Consider the following 20,261-nt stretch of genomic DNA (forward strand, 5'->3'; position numbering starts at 1 on the left):
TTTATTTTATTTTTTATTTTATCCTTATTGTTAAAACTCAAAGTTTTTTAAGTCTTTTTCAATAGTTTTACTTTTTTATATATATATATATATGTCTTCTTCAAGCGCGTAGACCCGGTGGAGAGAGAGAGGGGAGAGAGAGAAACCGTTACACATTCCTATACACAGACATCTGATTAGCGTTAAATATTTGATTTTTTTGGCATTTCAATCGCAAACCATCTCTGATATCCAGTGAATTTAATTGAAGTCGAAGGATTTGGGTTAAATATTAATGAAAAATGAAGTTCTGCAAGACATACCAGGAATACATGCAAGGCCAGAAGAAGAAGCAGCCCGGGGTTGGATTCAAGAAGCTTAAGAAGATCTTGAAGAAATGCCGCAGAGAAGATTTCCATGACGTCCGTACTTGCCCTGACCATTGCCCAGGTGATTTTAAATTTCAGTTACAGATTTTTATTTCTTATTTTTGGTTTTTAATCTGTTTCATATGATTGTTATGATTAAAAATTTTAACTTAATTTGCTAGTTCTTTTGGCTGTTTGAATCCCAATTAGCATTCAGTTTCTTGTTCATGTTGGATATATATATCATGTGTGTATATATTGTTAATTTCATTGGAAATCTTTGAGATGGAAAGTCAACATCTTGCATTCATTTCATTCAATTGTTTGAAAAGCCAAATGTTGGAGAGTATGTACAAGTCACAACAATTAAAATTTTTAGCCAGTCAGACGTGATTTAGGTCACTTGGTTAGGACAACGTGCCCACCCCATCATCTAAGTTCGAATTCTCATCTCATAAACTAGAGTAAGTTTAGAATATTGTTTTTGTAGGAAAAAGAAGCCGATTTTCAAAGCACATGGAACCTGTTTTATCTACTAATTTTGAAGGTTACTGAATCCTCAGTGATATTAATTTTTGTGCCTGTCAACGGAGTTTATGCTGATTTGATTGAATTTTGGCAGTGTGTGATGGGAGCTTTTTCCCGGCCCTTCTCGATGAGATGTCTGCTGTGGTGGGTTTCTTTCATAAGCGTGCACAGAAATTGCTTGAACTCCATCTGGCTTCTGGCTTTCGAAAGTACATGTTTTGGGTCAAAGGCAAACGTCGAGGGGGCCATGGTGCCTTAATAGAAGAAGGCAAGGACCTTGTGACTTATGCTCTGATCAACGCCATTGCCATTCGGAAAATACTCAAGAAATATGATAAGGTATGTGAATCCAACTGCTCAAAATTGATAGTGCGTTCACCGAAAGTTTCGGTAATCCAGTTAAATATATATGTTTATAATTTTCGTTTGTGTTATGGGAACAGATTCATTACTCCACACAAGGACAGGCCTTTAAGTCGCAAGCTCAAAGTATGCACATTGGACTCCTTCAGAGCCCATGGCTTTTTGAGCTTATGGCTTTTCACATCAATTTGAGGGAAACCAAGACTAAGTCGAGGAAGGCACCGGCTTTGTTTGAGGGATGCTCCCTCAAGATTAATGATGAGAAACCATCTCTCGCCTGTGAGCTCTTTGATTCCGTTAAGCTTGATATTGATTTGACTTGTTCTATATGCTTGGTAAGTATCAAGATTTCCATATAACGGATTATTGACTGCGTATTTGTGCTGTTACTATGTTAACACTACACAGCGTTTTATCCTACCTGTGAATTCAAGTCTTGAATAAGAGGTTTTGAAAATTGATATGAATGTTGTTGTGCTCTTACAATATCACTCTCGCTCTTCAATAGTTTAATTGCATATTTCATGCCTCTTATGATGTAGGAGCACATATGACTAGTGCATAACACTTGACATTTTTTCCCACAAACTGCAAACAATGTGACGTACAATTTTGATTAGCTCAACTAAAACGTAAACCCTCAGTAGCTGTAGTGTAGCAATACCAAGGCATTAGTAGGAGTTGCTGGGAAGAAAGCATGTTGCTATTGTTGCGCTTCATTTGAGGTTTCGTGTGATTTATTTTTTTCTTCCGTTTTATAGGACACGGTTTTTGATCCAGTTGCTCTTACATGCGGTCATATATTCTGCTACATGTGTGCTTGCTCAGCTGCATCAGTGACTATTGTCGATAGATTAAAGTCTGCAGAACCTAAAGAAAAATGCCCTCTATGCCGAGAGGTGAGTAATTATCTTCTTTCTAATTGGAGTTTTGTAGAGCTGTAATCTTTTAGGACCTGGAGAATGAGCTGCATCGCTACAATCAAAATTATTGTTGCTCACCGTTTTGTGATTGTTCGTGTTGATTTCAGGCGAGAGTTTTTGAAGGCGCTGTACATTTAGAAGAGCTTAATATGTTACTTAGCCGAAAGTATGTTTTTGTTCAGCATATTCTCACTTAGAATCCTTATGAGTAAATGATCATCCTATACATGCAATTTCTCATTCTTATTTATTCATGTTTTAACAGCTGCCGTGAATACTGGGAGCAGAGACTCCAGACCGAGAGGGTAGAGAGGGTTCGGCAAGCAAAGCAGCACTGGGAATCCCAGTGCCGGGCATTCATTGACCCTTAGTAGCTGCCCCACGGTTGGGGCTTTGTAACCCGCCAACTATTTTGTAGTTTGGAAAGCCATTAACTTCTTGTTTCTGGATGTTTAGCTTCTTGTATATAGCTTTTGAATAACATATGGTCTTCAAAGTTTTGGGACTTAAACATTTGGTTCATGTAAATTTGCATTTTTGGATTATGGTCAAGTGCATCCTGGCTCCTTGAACCTTGCTACAAAGTATCCGAGGGTGCGATTATAATTTGTAATGCTATTTGTATCATATTTATTGATCACTTTGCTGCCCAACTATATATGATATCCAGCTACATTAGGTTTTAGAGTCTCCAAATAGCGACTCTATTATTTCAGGGGTGGGATCCTCTTTGGAATCCCATGCATGGCTTGGACGCATATCGTCTTGGCAAGCTTTTCTTCGTGGAGAGCCGGGGAATTGCGTTCAATTGCTTTCGGAGGTTGTGGTAGCTGCAGTGAGAATTGCTGCTGTCAATACTTGGCAGGGCAAGGACCCCGAACCAATGCTTCGGTTTTTGAAGTCTTGGGAGAATTTGCCGCCCCCTCATGTTCTTGAAGCCATGTACGGTAGTCTTGCCTAAACTCAAGGATACCTTTGATTTGTGGAACTGCGTGAAGACACTATTCCTGGTCACGTGTGGTTGCGTCCATGGCTACCATACTTGGGACACAAGTTAGAGGATTTGTGTCCCACCTTACATTTCAAGTTGAGTAATGTTTTTGGCGAATGGCACCTGAGCGATGGATCAGCTTATACGGTTCTCGCACCCTGGAAGAATGTGTTTGATTCTGCTGGTTGGGAACAGCATACACGTACATTTATAGTTCCGAAGTTGCAGCTTGTGCTCCAAGGAACCCAAGTGAAACCTCCAAACCGGAGGGTTGATGAGTTATTTGGGTCATGAGTTGGGCTTCAGCCACCCCCATTCATCTCTTGGTACATATCATGGTGAATTTTTTTCTTCCCCAAATATATAAAGGGAAATTTTATTTGAACTCATCTAACCTCTTTTTACACCTAACTTATCCTCTTCACCCATATTATTTTTTATTAAAGAACTAATATCTCTTTAAACCCAAATTTATTACCTAAACTACCATCTCAAACTCAATTCAAAATGTAAAATTATCTTTACATCCATATGCTAATTAGCTTATAACAATGCATGATTGGATTGGGATCAAGATTGGGGTTGAGAATGAGATTGAGAATGAGAGGTGTCGGCTCGCTGTAGGTGTTTTTTCCTGTATATCCATGCTACTTGGATGCATCTTTCTGCAAGGCCTCTCCAGTAATGTGACTCATAACTGCCATAAAAACCAAACTTCAACATCAATGTTCTGTCATAAACCATTCCCACATGCATCCTAGACGATTTCTTGCAGACCACGTATGCATATGTCACCAGTCTTCAATCGTGTATGCATACATGAGATATGAATAGCTTAAATAAAATAAACCTTATGGCTCCTTGAACACGTGGTTTGTGCAAGAATCTGGAGAAAACACTGGTGACTTCTTCAATGTCAGCTGCCGCAATCAATGGAAGAGACCCACATGGGTGGACTGCTCTCCATAGAGCCTGTTTCAAAAGGGAAGATAGAAGTCATTCAAACGCTGTCTGAGGTGTAGATATGGATGCTAAAGATGAGGATGGATACACCGCGGATGTGATTGAGATGTTGGTAAAGAAAGGAGATGATGCTGAAGCTCGAACTAATAAAGGTGTGATTGCACTGTAGATTGCTGAGTCTTTGCACTACGTTGGGATTACTAGGATACTTATTCAGAGAGGTGCAACAAAAGACAATAGTAATATGCCACATATCTTGACCCATGCCTCAGTTTCATTTGGGAAAAAAATCCATGGGACTAGAGGAGGATATCATCAAAGGAAGAATGAAGAAGAAGAAATCGAGTCAATCTAGAGCTTTTCGTGGGAGTTTCGATCGTTCGATGCCATTGGCTGTTGTTTAGCTAGTAAAGCTGGAATTAATATTGGTGCATTGGTATTTTGATAAACGTAGGATAAATTGGAGGATTCAAAACTTCAAAATCACAGTCCAACAATAAAAAAAACTTGTGTTTCTCTATGAGATCTATTAGGGTTTTAGCCGGAATTAATGTAGGATAAACAAAGAGTGATTTATCGACAATTTTGAGTTTTATTATTAATTTCATTTTGTACTTAATAGTAATTATGCAAATGGGTAAAATAGACAATTAACATTTAAAATTTAAGTTGGATGTAAAAAGATGTTACATGGGTCTAAATAAAATTTCCCATATATAAATGCGCTGAAAATCTGGTTGCTTTCGAACCCCAACTTGAAGAGGTTCCAAATTGGCATAACGGGTTGGAAGGAACTTATGCACGAGGAGCTTCACAATTCACACTATTGAAATCATCCGCGAGAAGCTTAAATGTGGTCTTGAAAGATGAGTACAAGAACATTGCAATGTTGATTTAATCTCCCTTAATCAGTCTTGTTTATTGATATATGCAAACTTATAAGATGATGTTATGCGGACATAAGAACAACAAGGTACACACGCCACACACAAACACAAAGAATTTAGCCAGGTTTGGCGAACTTTGGCTACTTCTCATGTGATCTTTCTTGAGAAATCACCTGCACTGTGGAGAATAGCAACTCGGTTACGACTAAACCCCAAAACCTCACTTTAGATCTCTCTATCACTCTTGGCCTTCTACCCCTGTATTTTATATACTGTTCGTTTGAATAATCAGCCCCAACAAGCCTATTTTAGTAGATAGACTGATTGTTACATGACTTACAAATATAGGATTCTTGAATCCTTTCAGAATAGGTAAAGCTAACTTATTTCCTAATCTTAAACTGATTGGGATTATAAAGAAGAACCTATTTCCCAATTGTTATGGAAAATAACCAGTGCACATTCCTTTTCTCTTTTCCCAACACCAATTGAAAACTTAAACCTAATTGGCCTTGATATTTTGACGAGCCATATCACAACAATATACATTTTTGCTTCCAAAAATCACTTTAAGGCCATGAAACACAAAAGTTTTCACACATACAATGACATAAAAATTCTGCAGTAATGCATTTGAACAAGCGGACACATGCAAGGATAGGAATTGACAAGAAAAGGGCTTAAGTCCATACACGGATTTGAACAACAGTACAAGAACGAACAAGTAGACAAAAAGGATAGGTATTGAGAGGAAGAGGACTCTAGTCCATACATAACACAAAGCAACAAGCCAGAACTTTCATGAGATTCCAATCACGTACGGCCGGGGACTAATTGGCAATTTTCCCGTTACTTGGTTAAAGTTGAGTGAGAGAGAGAGAGAGAGCTACATAGCCATGGATCCTTTCCTGTATGAAGCAGCAACATCGGGTGATGTTGGTTTTTTGAGAGACAAAATCAACAGTAAAAATGGTGGTGTATCATCAATTGATCTTCTCCTCCATCAGAAAACGCCTAAAGACAACAACATTCTTCATATCTCCGCCGAATCAAAGCAAATAGATTTCTTCAAAATTGTCGATCCAGATCGATATGGTAAACTGTTTTGGGCTCCCAACAAGAAGGGTAACACTCCACTGCACGTTGCTTCAAGAGTAGGCTGTGTCGAAATAGTCAAGCTACTCATCCAAAACGCCACAACAGCTACATCGCTAAGCCTCGAAGGAGCTGATGAGGAAAGTGGACTAGTGCCACCAGCTGATAAGGTTGACCCGATCGGACGACAACAACTGCTCCAAATGACTAATTTGCAAAAGGATACAGCCATGCATGTTGCCGTCCGGTCAGGTCACCATCAAGTGGTGCTTCTGTTAATGGAATCCGATCCTCAATTGTGTTGTTTCACTAATAGCGCTAACGAGTCACCATTGTTCCTAGCTACCCTCCACTGGTTTCCACCCATAGCTTGTTCTATTCTAAACCAGTGTCCAACATCTCCTTCTTTTCAGGGAACCAATGGTCTCACATCTTTGCATGTTGCGGCAGCTCGTACGGGTACTGCTCACTCCCTCTTATTTTGTGCTTACGCAAGTGAGTTGGTTTTGGCTTTTTTGGGTTTAATGCTATCACATTGTATTATGGTATTAGAGTAGACTATCTTTCCGTACTTAATATGTAGTACTATGAACTTGCGAAATTGTCAATCATGGTTTAGAGTTTGGATGCTCACGTCCTATTATTCTTAGAGTGATTAGTACGTACTTACATGTGTTGTCAACCTGCCAATTAGTTTTAAGTTAGGATGCTTACATTTTATTATTCTTAAGAGTAATTATATTGTCACACTCGATCTATTAAAGGCATTATGTACATTTTTAATATGAAATAACTTGTTTGCTCTAACATGAAATTAACTATTGAGGCCAAAACAATATTAATTTAATAATAATTATTATTATTATTTTCAATGCTCCACAAGTTCAATGTAGGATAAAGTGGAAGTTGATCAATTCATAGCAGGAAATCAAATTATTCATGACTGAGAATGGTAGTGTTACTGTTTGTGCAGGTTTTGGTGATCAACTTATGGACAAAGTGCAAGTTGACCAACACCAAGGACTGAAGGCTAGTGAAATAAGTGTGTCTGATCCTCATGGTAAGAGAGAGGTAGTGCAATAGTTGAGAACAAGTAATTAAAAGTAGATTTGAGGTGCTTTAAGAAATGACTTACGTGTCTTCACTCGATTGGACCTGACAATAGAACCTTATTTTTTATTTTCATCAAATTGTTTGGTTCTTGTAGTTTCTAGTACCTAATTTTCATACCTTTAATTTATCTTCATGTCTAATTTTCATACCTATTTATATGTATCAACATGCAATGCATGCTAGGGCTTGTGAAGATAATGGTGTCCAAAAATCCTGGGATGATGAAAGAAGTTGACACACTTGGGTGGACTCCCTTGCACTATGCAGCTTTGTGGGGCAACTCTGGAGCAGTGTCAATATTGCTGCAAGCTGACAGTTCGGCCTCATACATTCTTGATAAATCTGGAATGTCAGCTCTACATGTCGCGGCGTATGCAGGCCACACCAGTATCATGGAGGAGGTGATTCGATGCCGGCCTGATACTTGTGATTTGCTCAATCACAAAGGCCAAACGGTTCTTCATGCTGCAGTTTTAGGTGGACAAAAATCTGTTGTCGAGTACATATTGAAGACGCCGAAGTTTGCAGGACTCATAGATGAAGCGGACGCAGATGGAAACACTCCCTTGCATCTGTCTGCCATTTACAAAGAAGATGGACTTCGAGAAATTTTGACAAACGATCCCAGAGTGAACAAGTCTGCTCTGAATGGTAAATTATACACAGCTTTCGACATTTTGCTTCAAGATCATGACAATTTTACACAGGTATTTCTACGTACATTGCTCAATGATCATCACAACAACACATCAAAGGAAGGAAAACGAAGAACAAACTAATTTCAAACTATAACTCTTACTACGGATTGTTAATAAGACTGCTACATAACACAAAAAGACTACATCTTACCAAAACTTCGTTCTTCTATTAAGTTATAGGGTAAATTTGTAAAGACCTAATTATGAACAAACAGGAAATTAGCAATCATAGACCCCAACACAGAAAATACCAGAATACCACAACACAAAAAAGTAAAATAAAAAACAAATTTCATTGCATATGCTCACTATAACTTTATCTCCACGTTTTAGGTTTTCGATACTAGCATTGATCCTCGCTGTGAACTGATCGGCCCTGTGAAATCCATTGGCATGCCATTTCTTCAAGAGCATATCCTTCATCATATCATAGAATTGGAACCTACAGAGAAGGAGAGGTCTAGTGAACCGGCCATTGCAGACAAGAAAGAAAAGCCGCTAGAAGATACAGATGAAGAGTTGTGGAAAAAGTTTGATACGAATCTACTCATAGCGACGCTTATTGCAACTGTCACTTTCACTGCAGCTTTCACCATGCCCGGAGGACTGAAAGATGATGGAACACCGGTTTTACAAGACAAGGCATCATTTCAAGTTTTTCTGTTGTTCGACTCCCTTTCCTTCATTCTCTCAATATTTGTGGTGCTTGTTCATTTAATTACAGCTAATTTAGCTATAAACTTACAAGGTGTGCGGCCAATTTTAATTCATTATTCTGTTATTGGAATGAACATAGCGTTTGCTTCGGCCTTGTTTGCGATGCTTCCCAAGGGTACCCGATGGCTTGGAATTTTGGCCTGTGTAACCTGTGGCTTCATATGCTTGGTAGCCACCCTTATGTACTACTTGCAGAAACAAAGACGGGAAAGGATTATAAAATGGATGTCGTACATGACGAGGACTAGTGCTCGAACAAGATAAGGGGATTCCCATGGAAGGGGTTCCTGGCCTTTGCCTATGATTTAAGCATGCGCCTTTCATCGATCTCAACGGCACGCAAGCGGATATTAATTTCGGCTGAGGGGTTTTCAGCTTGCAGTTAAGAAGTAGAGGCTTGTTGAACAATCATGGCTGGAGGTGCAAGTTGAATTCGTTTTCAAGTTTCCGCTGTGCAATATGTAATGATAAGTTTTGTCATGTATGGAAGCCTTCAGTACTTTTTGTTCACCATACAGTTTCTGTTTATCGCATTGTTCCGTAACTCAACTTTTCCTTCGAACAAGTAATCATTCATCAGCCAAAGTTTATATTACAAGTCAAAAGCATACAACATATTATAAAGGAAACGAGATCACATTCGTTCCGGAAGGATGCTGATGAGGTCGCCCACCATGTAAGATCGAGCATATTCCTCAATGGGTCAATATCAAGGGATTTCTATCTTTATGCACATGATACCGTCTGCATAATTTCTCCAAAGTTGCGACAGAATGCTGCATTGCATTTAGTTTCGTATCCATGAACATTCTCTGCAAAAGCAACAAGAACCCACATTAAGGAGAAAGAAAGCGACCTTACAAACTTAAATTTCTAACATGACACGAGCTTGTGCCACACCTGATAGTCATCACCATACTCCTCAATGAGCCGACCAAGATGAAGACGCTGCATGGCCGTTAATGGTTGTAGTGGTGCAGATTTTCCATCTCTACGTTTCTTCCCTAGACTAGTTTTCAAATCTACATGACCAAAGAAAGTCGTGCGATTAGAAATAGCAATGAACTCCAGAAATGATCAACATTTCGATTTCCCAATTTGGAGAGAGAAGAAAATAAAAGACCCAAGAAGCTCCACAACAAATGCTATATGCAATTCAAAAAAGCAGTAGATCTACGAGTACTGGTTTTCACAAACTAACACAGCTCATTTCTTAGAGCGAACAACAGAAAATCTCCGTCTTCGCAATCCAGTTAAGCCTCTACATTATTACATTCTGAGGGTCTTTATACAGCAGTCAATTGCAGCACCAATGAATTACCTTCTAGAAGTTTGTAAACCAACAAACTAGCCAGCTTAAAGAGGCTCCCAGTTCCCACCAAAGCCAAACTTTTTGAGCTTATAGGCTTTCGAAGTAAGAAACTGAAGTAATCAATGAAATATAAGTATCTGACTAAGCAATTAAATTTTCAAGATTCAGCTTACTCAAATACTGATCTGGAGCAAGAACTTCAAGAAAGCACAACAAACTGAAATCTCATAGAAGAATCCAGCTTGGATATGAAAAAGGTCGAAAAACGAATATGGAGAATAGGCATGAGATTACAGGTTCCATCTGAATCTTTTACCTCTGTTGTTAGCCTGCAATTCTAAAGGTTACTACAACCATTTTTGCAGGAACTTTTGGATTCTGATAAACCAGTAAACGGTTTGGATTATTTACCAATTCTAATTCGGAAACACGAACACTGCTCAACCTCCAGTAGAAATCTTTATCCTAAAAAAGCAATCTTTCAAATAAACCCATTTGCAATATGATTTCAATCAGTTATTCAATCAATATAGAAGAACCCCAATCCTCAAATTACTCATTTTAGCAAAAAAATCATAAATTCTCAATTCCTAATTCGAAAACAGAGTAGAGAGAGAGGGGGGGGAGAGAGAACTCACCGTCCTCTTCGAGATCGCTGCCGTCGGCGAAATCGAGCTCTGCGGAGGCGTCAGGGTCATCGGAGGGCGGAGGGGGGACCTGGAGGGAATCGCTCTCGACCATGTGAGAATTGCGAGACCGGAGGCTGAGCAAGTTAGGGTTGGAGACGAAGCCGAAGGACTTGTAGTTTTGGATGACGGAGCCCTCGGCGTCCCATCGGGGGGCTGAGGCTGGGCCTTGCTGCTCCAGCATGGCGCGGAGCTTCGGAGGGAGGCAGAAGGCAGGCTTGAATACGTTGGGCTTCCTCTTCGGCAGCCCCACGCGCACCTTCGTCCGCGACTGCTTGTACTTTCTTCTTGACCTTCCCATCTCTCTCTCTCTCTCTCTCTCTCTCTCTCTCTCTCTCTCCCCCCGCCGCTCTGCGAGTCTCTGTTTTACGGCGGGATGAAGGGTTTATGTTTCCCGGGGTTTTAAGAGTAGCGAAGCTAACTTTGACCTAAACGCTCCGTTTTTATGCACCTTAGACGCTGCGTTTTATAATGACCCCACTTTGCCTTGAAATTTTTTTTTATTTAAAACAAAGAGTTAATTAATGAAAAAGAATATTTTTACTTCAAAAAGTCATTCATGATATTATTCACTTACAATACTTTTTTGTCATTTTGATTAAAACTCAAAATTTTCAAATCATTTTCATTAGTTTTCCTTTTTTCTAATGTTCTCACAAAAAAGTATGCAAAAACTCAACGGTAGTATTTCTCACATAATTTACAAGCTAACACTCATTATTTTTAATTGATTCTAATTTTTTTTCAAAATACATCGATTTCATACCATTGTTGCATCATTCAGAAAATTTTCGAGATTTTTCGGCCCTCAAAAGGGCACTTCCAAGACATGCTAGTATTTTCTATCTCTTGATTTTTGTATTTTTCAACCTAATTTTTTTTTTTAAATACTTACAAAATAAAACAAACAATGAGAATGTTTCAAAATAACGTACAACATTTTGCTTCCTTCGCGTGTATACGATAAATTATCAGCTAAGGTTTTCGCAAAACCGTAAACTTATGTTAACTCACGATATTTGATCAATTTTTTCAATTTTTATAAAACCCCATTTATAAAACGTGTCATTTTCGTCGTACAAAGACTCATCCTAATCCTACCAACAAAAAGGACCCAACTAAGTAGAAACTGGAAAATGATGAGACTGCATGCACAAATTTTGAGTATCTGAAATTTCCAGGATCAATATAATTAAATTTCTCAAGAAGCATCTTGATAAATCTTGTGCAACAAGAAACTTTAAGCATGATTTTCTAATCTAAATACATCCTAAACAGGCTACACAAATGAACCTGGTAACCCTACCAAATTAGCTACTTCCTGCAGTGGTAGGCTACGCTTGTTCTTGTTGTTCATCATTTGTTTTATTTTCTCGGAGAAAATGATTAGAGCCGACGCCTTTTATGCTCCGGCTGTTGCTATTCTTCGAGGACAGATGCAAGCAGTGATTCACTGGACAATTCGCAAGCGTAAATGGAATCACCACCCGAAGCAACGATGAGGAAACGAGAGATGTAGACTTCCAGTGCTGGTTATAGTCCTGACGACCGGTTGGCGTACTCCTGAACCAACGCACCGAACAGTGACGGTCTTTCAAGTAAGCGGGATGGTTTCTCAAATTCCTTAGCCAGTCCTGTTAAAGACAGAAACAGAAGAGTGTCGGCTACAATTTTCGGGTGGTAAATGAATGCCGGATGTGACAAGATATTAAGTTAGAGGGAGCACTTACCTGCATCTACTACTAAAACTCGATTGCAGTCCATCACTGTAGGTATTCTGTGCGCAATGCTGATAATCGTACAGGCAGCGAAATCCTCTCGGATGATCCTTTGTATTACAGCATCGGTCTGTGAATCCACTGATGCAGTGGCCTCGTCCATGAACAAGAGCCGGCTGTGCTTTAACATAACTCGCCCCAAGCAGAGGAGTTGTCTTTGTCCCACGCTCCAATTGTCTCCGTTATCAGCCACTATCAAGATAAAAAATTTATGAAAATTGGTCAGTACATAACCCTAGTGATCAAGTGTCAGTTTCAAGACGCAGAGAGTAAACAATGCGGAGAGCCACATACCTAAAGAGTTGAGTTTTTCGGGTTTTGCAGCAACCACGTCTTTAAGTTGGCAGCGTTCGAGGCTCTACAAGAAAATTTAGATCATTGCAAATAAGCATACAGCATAGTTTCAACTTAGCAAGAGATGACATACAGACACTTTGTATAATTCAATCTTATTACTTTCGACGTAGCATTGTGTTTACCTTCCAAATCTCTTCATCTGAATACATTCCAATTGGATCAATGTTGCTTCTCACAGTTCCTTCAAAAAGGACAGGTTCTTGAGGAATGATCCCAAAGCGAGACCTGAGATCGTGAAGCCCTATCATGGTTATATCGATCCCATCGATGATAATTCTGCCTCCTGAAGGTTCTACCAGCCTAAAGAAAACTTGGATTAAAGTGGATTTCCCACTTCCTGTTCGACCAACAACGCCAATCTTCTCACCCCCGAAAATGTTTAGACTAATGCCTTTGAGAACCAAAGGTGTATTTGGGCGATATCTGACCTGCTCACCACAAAGTTTAAAATATCATCAAAAGAAACCGAGCCCTTTTAGCTTGAGACAAAGTAATGGTGATGACCAACTAAGGAAAACGCGCATTCAGACAGTGGATGTTATAAACTGAACTGAAGACAAACTGACCTGCAAGTCTTTGAGCTCAACGTTGCCGCGGGAAGGCCAATTTGGAGGAGGAACACGGTCCACAATCTTCCACGCTGCTTCTGATGGAATGTTTGTAAACTGTTTTATCCTCTCAACCGATACCATCCTATTTTCAACGAAGCAGCTAAAATATATTGCCCAGAACAGCACACCATTAAGGGACAATCCGTAGGAGAGAGTTAAACCAACATTCTCTGCACCATAAAGGAAAAACCGGTTTAGTGAAATCTCTGCAATAGATACTCGTCTACTGTCGCTCGTTATGTTAGATATATCAAAACACAGTGCTAACGTGCACCTCAAATCTTGCTTATAACCGAGACTCAATCAGACGTTGTAATAATTATGCACTAAAACAAGAAGGATCGGGAGGGTTTAAATACCTGGCTTTATAATACTGCTTGGCAACAAGATCATGAATATAGTGGAAATGCAGAGAAGTAAACTCCCAAGTATCTCCAATCGGAAACCCAACCACTCATTGGAACCATTGTTGTGGAAATCCATACGCAAGTTGGCATTAACTCGTTTAACATTTTCCTTGCAGAACATGTTTTGCATTCTGAAAGAGCGAATTGTCATGACCCCAGATATGCTCTCTGAGAAATGATGGATTACAGGAGCTTTCGTGATTGAATCGAGTCGAGTTAACTCTCGAGATGATGCAAGATAGTAACCCTAAAACAAAATAAGTACAAAAATCTTCAGCATTGAGTGCAACAGTATAGTTACAGGTTACTGGTAAATATTAACACCGTGACAAAATGAACGAACATACCCGGTACCAGACATTAAGCCAAATAAGCGGAATCAGCAAGAACACAGTGGGCCACGAATATTGGCAAACGATGATAAAGATGCCGAGCACAGTAAAGAACATGGCAATGGTAATACCCAACATGAAGGGAAGAAGTAGATCGATATTCGTCTGATCAGTTGATGCCTGGTGGACAGAAAAATTCTCCGCAGTTAATAAATAGGACTATATATACATGAAGTTAGAGTAAACAGATGACAGTCTTAACAGATATCTCATCAAGTATGACAAAAACGTACCCTACTCAGAATTCTTCCGGAAGGTGTAGTATCGAAAAACGACATGGGAGCATGCAGGATGCTGTGAAGAATTTGCTTGAAAAATGTTTGAGCTGTTTTAAGCCCCACAAACATCACAGCAAGTGCTCTTATCAATACCGCAACAAATGCGACACATGCAATGAGTGCATAGACAATAATAAACACAGATGGTTTGAATGACGCCGCACGCTTTGCTGCAGTTTCATAAGACAGCCAGTAATCACCCGCCATTTGAGACGCTTGCCACATCAGAGTCAATGACAATACTAACACCACACCCCACCATCCGTAAGCCTCTGTGCAATAAACTTTGTAAATGTGAAGGCTGACTTTGCCGGTTTCTTTCTCTTCTTCTTTGATGAGCTTAGAAGTCGCTTTATCAGACTTCAGCTGGTCCAAAGAGTTGTTTTCACCATTTCCCTCCCCGCGTTTTGAGGAGATTTGCTGAGATATTTGAGGTCCAGGGGAACTTATGCTGGGATCAGCGGTGCTCATTTCTACAAGTTCCATGGAGGTATCGTGGGCAGCAACAAGCTCTTTGAAATCCAGGCCAGAATTTAGCAAATCGTTATACTTTCCTGCCTGTACTATCATCCCATCTCTCATGACCTGATAAGTATAAGTAGGAGGGATACATGAGCAAATTGCATGTATAATTTCATCGAGAATACATGAACAATTCCAAATACTTACCAAAATAAGATCAACATTATGCAAGAAGTCAACTTGATGAGTTACAAGTAAAACCGTCTTGTTTTTAAGCGCTCCCCTCACACATTCCTGCAGAAGGCCATAGACATTACAAGCATAAGCGCCATTTTAGATTACGAAGATCTAAACAAGAACGTTGTTTTTCCGTTTTTCTTTCAACACCTTTAGATTACAAAGATCAAATCATTCTTTACTACCAAATGTAGAACAAAATATAAAGTAATGTCACCTTAAATATTTCTGACCCAGTATGAGCATCAACAGCACTGAAGACGTCATCAAGGAGATATATGTCACAATTTTGATACACAGCACGAGCAAGTTGAATCCTCTGTTTCTGGCCACCACTTAGGTTGATGCCACGCTCTCCTATCTCAGTTTGATCTCCGAACTCCATCATTTCCATGTCCTTTTCCAAGCAACAAACCCTGATTACTTCCTGGTATCTCTCTCTGTCCATTGGCAAACCAAATAGGATGTTTTCTTCAATGGTTCCGTTTTGAATCCATGACGTTTGAGCCACATAGGCAGTTGTCCCGCAAACTCGTACCTGTTTTCAAAGATTTTGTTAATTTAACAAGTGATTGAATTGAAGCTTCAATGGAGGGATTTTACATCATAAGAGACATCTAGAAAATGGTTTAATGGTATCAGATTATACCTTTCCGGATAACTTGTGCATCTCACCAAGAATTGAAGCTAGAAGGGAAGACTTTCCGGATCCCACTGTCCCTACAATCGCCGTTAGCTCACCTTTATTAACTTTTATATTTATATTTTTCAAATCCTCTTCATTGCTTTCATCGTCCCAGTTGAACGCGCCATCTTTAACTTCAACAGCAATCCTACTATCACAGCCTTCTACCCTCTCCACCGAATCCTCCAACAATTCCCTACTCTTCATAAAACGATCCAGCCTCCCGAGTGATATCATAGCTTGAGAAATTGATATCATAGATTGTGGGAATGTCCTGACTGGCTCCTGAAGAATTTTGAAGATGGATGTGGTTGTGAACACTGTCCCAGCATCAAGTCGTACACCCAACAAAAGTGCAGTCCCGAACGTGAGAGTTGATGTAATTACTGGGGTGCACCACATAATCACGATATTGGCAGAGATTGAGTAAAAGAACTTGGTCAGCCAGCTAAACTCTGACTCCCGGAAAGCTTGGATCCTTTTGTTAAAGTGCTCCTCCCATGCTTGGAACTTGATCACGCGCATGTAATTAAGCATCTCGTTCGTTGCCTTCATCCTTGAATCCCGATTCTTCATCACATTAAACTGGAACCTGTTGTTCCGCTTCGTTCCCAGCACAACAAACACGAGAATACACATGATTCCGGTTATAGCTGTGATCACTGCTGCACCAAGGCTGTTATATAGAAGGACCAACGCAATGGTAAGTTGCACTGGCATCATCCATATAGCGTGCAGCTGCAGCATCATGTCTGAGAGCTGTTGGGCATCAACCGCCATGTAATTCACAATCTGTCCAACTCCATGAGCCTGCCGAGCTGAGCACGACAACCTCAAACCCTTCTTGTACAAAGAAGTAATAAGGGTGGAACGGATGAGCATCCCAAGCTTCTGGGAGTTGAAGTTAAATTGGTGTGTGGTTAAAACTTCAACGAATTTCGCACATAGAAGGATCAATACGAGGTAGTATCCTTCATAGGCTGAGGTTCTTATTCCCGCGGTGTAATCCACAAAACTTTGGATAAGCAGAGGCCCAACATACATGACACAAAGCCTGATTACAGCAAGGAAAGCTGTGAAAGCAATTTCTTTCCGAAAGCACCGGAGTAATGTTGTTCGAACTGGGTGGTCTGATTTTTCTTGCGGTTTTGGCCACTTTGATTCAAAGAGAATTGACATCACTTCAGCTCTATGTTCCGGGGAAAGGGATGGGACTTCGTCAACCTTCAGCGGGCTTTTGTACCCCTTACTGAGCAGAGGATTCATCCAAATCCAAAAGGTCTTAGAAATTATGGAAGCCGAAGCAAAACCAGTCACGTTGGATTTGCTTGAAAGGGGTTCGTATAATACCGCATCTCCATTTGTAGCTCCCTCAAATTCTCTGTTCACAGCAATCCCAGTTGATCCTCTAATGGCGATAACAAAAAGAAGAATCGCTAAAGGGAAAGACGCCGTTGAAACTATATCATCCAATCTCAGACTAGGCTCCTGAATTCCTTGAGCATAGACCAAACGAAGTATCCCCGATGCTGTAAACAAGGAAATAACAACAAAGTCTGCAACCCAATAAATCCGAAGGGAAAGCGGGTGCTTAACCACTTGAAATCTCCTCTCGTGCGCCACCAGCATTGTGATCACTGCATGAGTTATGGCCTGAACCAACCAAAAAAACCCTTCTACGAGCTTCCATTGCAACTCGGTGCTTCTAGTGAATGCTAGAATGCAAACAACTGCATAACAAAATGTCAACACAGTGCTCACAATCAGAGAAAGCTTAAACCAAAGAGTAGTTCTGAGATGAGCTCTGTTGTTCCTAATGAGGGGCTTGTTGAGGTCAGAGTTGCGGCCGCCATCCACGGAGATGAAGCGGGAATAAAGCTTTTGTATTGAAAATGCTAAGAGCGAGAGCAAGAAGAGGAGGTTGAGAGAGGACAGCAGAGCTCTCTGAGGACAGGGAGAGAGGAAAATGAATCTCAGCCATTGAAAGATTGGTGTTACGGCGGTGTCCTCCGAGAACTGAACCACGGATGGCGAACATGAAAAGGACGTGATCCAAGTTCCGGAAGACATAGCTACAAAGCTTTGTAGCAGAGGCTAACGTCTTTTGTGCTGAAATCACATCAACATCATTCTTCTTCCCTTCCCCTGAAATTAGCCACAACGAATTCTAAAATTATAAAAACAAACAACAACAATAACAACAACAACAACAACAACAACAAGGAAAACAAATGTTTTGAAACCACCCCTTCGTAGAAGTCACGAACCTTAAAAAAAGGAAAAATGATACTGTCAATTAGAAATAATTAAATTAAAATTAGCAACAAATTAATCCTCTAAACAAACACATTAATCTCTTTTTTTTAAATTATTTAGTGTAGGGTTACAAAAAAAAAGTATAAAATATTAGAAATCATCAAGAAAGTACGAGGAAAATCATGAGGGCAAGACTCGTGCCGGATCCGACTGAACCCGAATACTGTGACGACATTGTTTGACTACTTGGAATTTTCACAAATATAGCACATGAACAAAAGAAATAATTTAAAATTAAATTAAAACTAAATAAAGCATTCTTGTCAAAGACGAAACTAAGAAAACAGAATGGACAAAATTAAAACAGTTTGAATTAAATAACCAGTAAATTTGAAAAGGGCAAGTCAGATGAAGATCAATTAGTAGCCAATAATTAAGGTAAATACAAACAGATTTATATTATAATAATCACAGTGTAACAGTGCAAGGAGGGAGTTGTTGGAGAATCTTCAGAGTCATTCAATCTCTTAAACAAAATTTAAACACCAACTACTGAAACAATATCACAATCAAAAGTAATAAATTTCAAGGCAAAAAAGAAAAGAATATTAAGAGCAGAAAATATTTTTTTTGTTCACTTCATTATATGGAGCAAGAAAAGGAAGAAGGTCTTCACCAATTTCTCCTTCCGGTGTATTTCTGACATTTATGTTGAATAAAACAATTTCTCCAAATGCATTTTAAGCTTTGATTGAGTAAATCAAATAACAAAACGATACAGGAATGTGAGGAAAGAGAAAATGTGAAAATTGCTTGCCCAAAAATATTTTGAACGAAATGCAAAAATGAGGGCTAAAGCCAAAAAAAAAAAAAAAAAAAAAATACTATCATGGAACAGGTTGACGATCATTGCGACATACTTGGGAACTAATGCAAGGTACGTGGAGAGATTATTTCACATAACCTTGAATTAGCGCTTCGAAATGTCACAGGAAACTCGTTTTATGTAAGTCTTTTTTCTTATAGCTGATTCATGCAAAAGCAAAACACCCCAATTGACAAAACAAGAGAGAGAGAGCCATGAGCTTACCTGGGTTTGTTGGAAGCTCTGTGAAGGTTGCGTTTGAAGAGGAAGAAAAGCAAGAAATCTAGAGAGAGAGATTCAGACAATGGAACTTGGGTTCAGCTAACTAATTCAGAAGCACAATTGGAAGAAAGAATCACAAGCTGCTGGAAAATCCCAAGGCATAAAACATAGAAACGTGACCCTTATCAGCTCTCGACCTCTCAGACCTTCATACCAATATATTGGCGTTGCATATATATAATAACGGGAGAGAGACAGAAATACTGCTTAGAGCGAGAGAGACTGCTTGGAGAGGGAGAGAGATGTTTTTCTGTGAGTAAAGGGTCTGTGGCCTTCTATGTAATTAATGGTTTCAATGAAAAGACGTGGAGGAATGGGTTCTGCAGTCTTCCCTGCCATCGTGAGAGTCATACATTTTTATTATTTATTATTCATATTTTAGTTTTATCTTCTTCTTTGTTTTTTCTATTTTTTGGGGTCAAAGATTCATTTCATAGGGAGGGATGGGACAGATAACATACCAAGTTTGCTTCTAACCTCTTAAACCAAATTCATTGTTTTTAGTTTTGGCTGCTTCCAAACGAGGAGAAAACCTTCACCCACGCGCGATGTAAGATCATGGACGGCTGCTCCCCGTAAGCTGTCGATAGTCGATTACATTAAGCTGAATGCACATGTGAATGGTATTTCGAACTTTAGAATGTATCAAAAAAATATATATTTATGTTACAAATGCATTGACTGATTATAGTCACTGGGGAAGCCATGTTAAGGGCCCACGGTAGCCCAAATTGCTTTCGATGAAAAACAAAATTTTATATGTAATTTTTCTTGATTTTCGAATGTAGTTCATTATATATTTAGTTACTAATTTGAATTCTCTTGGTTTAATTATATAAAATTATATACATTTTACAAACCATCTCTTTTTCTCATCGTTTTTTGTACATGTACAATAGTAAAGTTTGGATTTGTTTGGATTTTAACACGTATTTGTTTGATAGCGAAAATTATTGGCTCATCTTGTGAAAATTTTCTTAAGCTAGTTGATACTGTTAAAAATACAATATTAAGTTTAGTTGTTTATA

The 20,261-nt window shown here is 39.3% G+C and overlaps 4 protein-coding genes across 5 annotated transcripts; 2 read left to right on the top strand and 2 right to left on the bottom strand.

The window, feature by feature from the left end:
* The first annotated feature begins 179 nt into the window (after positions 1-179).
* On the top strand, positions 180-2,817 carry LOC103938328 (probable E3 ubiquitin-protein ligase BAH1-like 1). The gene is made up of 6 exons (XM_009348330.3): positions 180-429; positions 970-1,214; positions 1,319-1,573; positions 2,000-2,137; positions 2,269-2,327; positions 2,427-2,817. The coding sequence occupies exons 1-6, from the start codon at positions 282-284 to the stop codon at positions 2,530-2,532; spliced, it is 951 nt and encodes a 316-aa protein (XP_009346605.2). The 5' UTR covers positions 180-281; the 3' UTR covers positions 2,533-2,817.
* A 3,054-nt stretch (positions 2,818-5,871) lies between these two features.
* LOC103938341 (ankyrin repeat-containing protein At5g02620-like) lies at positions 5,872-9,085 on the top strand. 2 transcript variants are annotated; one of them, XM_048586683.1, is made up of 4 exons: positions 5,872-6,592; positions 7,071-7,157; positions 7,394-7,917; positions 8,242-9,085. In XM_048586683.1, the coding sequence occupies exons 1-4, from the start codon at positions 5,899-5,901 to the stop codon at positions 8,887-8,889; spliced, it is 1,953 nt and encodes a 650-aa protein (XP_048442640.1). In that variant the 5' UTR covers positions 5,872-5,898; the 3' UTR covers positions 8,890-9,085. The 2 variants fall into 2 exon arrangements, with proteins under 2 accessions (XP_048442640.1, XP_048442641.1); XM_048586684.1 differs by having other exon boundaries at positions 5,872-6,556.
* Positions 9,086-9,197: 112 nt separating this feature from the next.
* On the bottom strand, positions 9,198-10,940 carry LOC103938330. The gene is made up of 3 exons (XM_009348331.3): positions 10,576-10,940; positions 9,526-9,647; positions 9,198-9,437 (listed from the first exon to the last, which is right to left on the bottom strand). The coding sequence occupies exons 1-3, from the start codon at positions 10,922-10,924 to the stop codon at positions 9,321-9,323; spliced, it is 588 nt and encodes a 195-aa protein (XP_009346606.2). The 5' UTR covers positions 10,925-10,940; the 3' UTR covers positions 9,198-9,320.
* Positions 10,941-11,788: 848 nt separating this feature from the next.
* Positions 11,789-19,507, bottom strand: LOC103938331 (ABC transporter C family member 14). The gene is made up of 12 exons (XM_009348332.3): positions 19,177-19,507; positions 15,795-17,975; positions 15,363-15,683; positions 15,116-15,202; positions 14,402-15,031; positions 14,124-14,288; positions 13,729-14,023; positions 13,325-13,539; positions 12,881-13,186; positions 12,696-12,759; positions 12,354-12,593; positions 11,789-12,257 (listed from the first exon to the last, which is right to left on the bottom strand). The coding sequence occupies exons 2-12, from the start codon at positions 17,898-17,900 to the stop codon at positions 12,157-12,159; spliced, it is 4,530 nt and encodes a 1,509-aa protein (XP_009346607.2). The 5' UTR covers positions 17,901-17,975; positions 19,177-19,507; the 3' UTR covers positions 11,789-12,156.
* Positions 19,508-20,261: the final 754 nt, after the last annotated feature.

Source organism: the organism of the source record quoted next, unplaced genomic scaffold (assembly GCF_019419815.1).
Source record: "Pyrus x bretschneideri cultivar Hongxiangsu unplaced genomic scaffold, Pyrus_bretschneideri_v1 Contig25, whole genome shotgun sequence".
Taxonomy (NCBI): domain Eukaryota; kingdom Viridiplantae; phylum Streptophyta; class Magnoliopsida; order Rosales; family Rosaceae; genus Pyrus; species Pyrus x bretschneideri.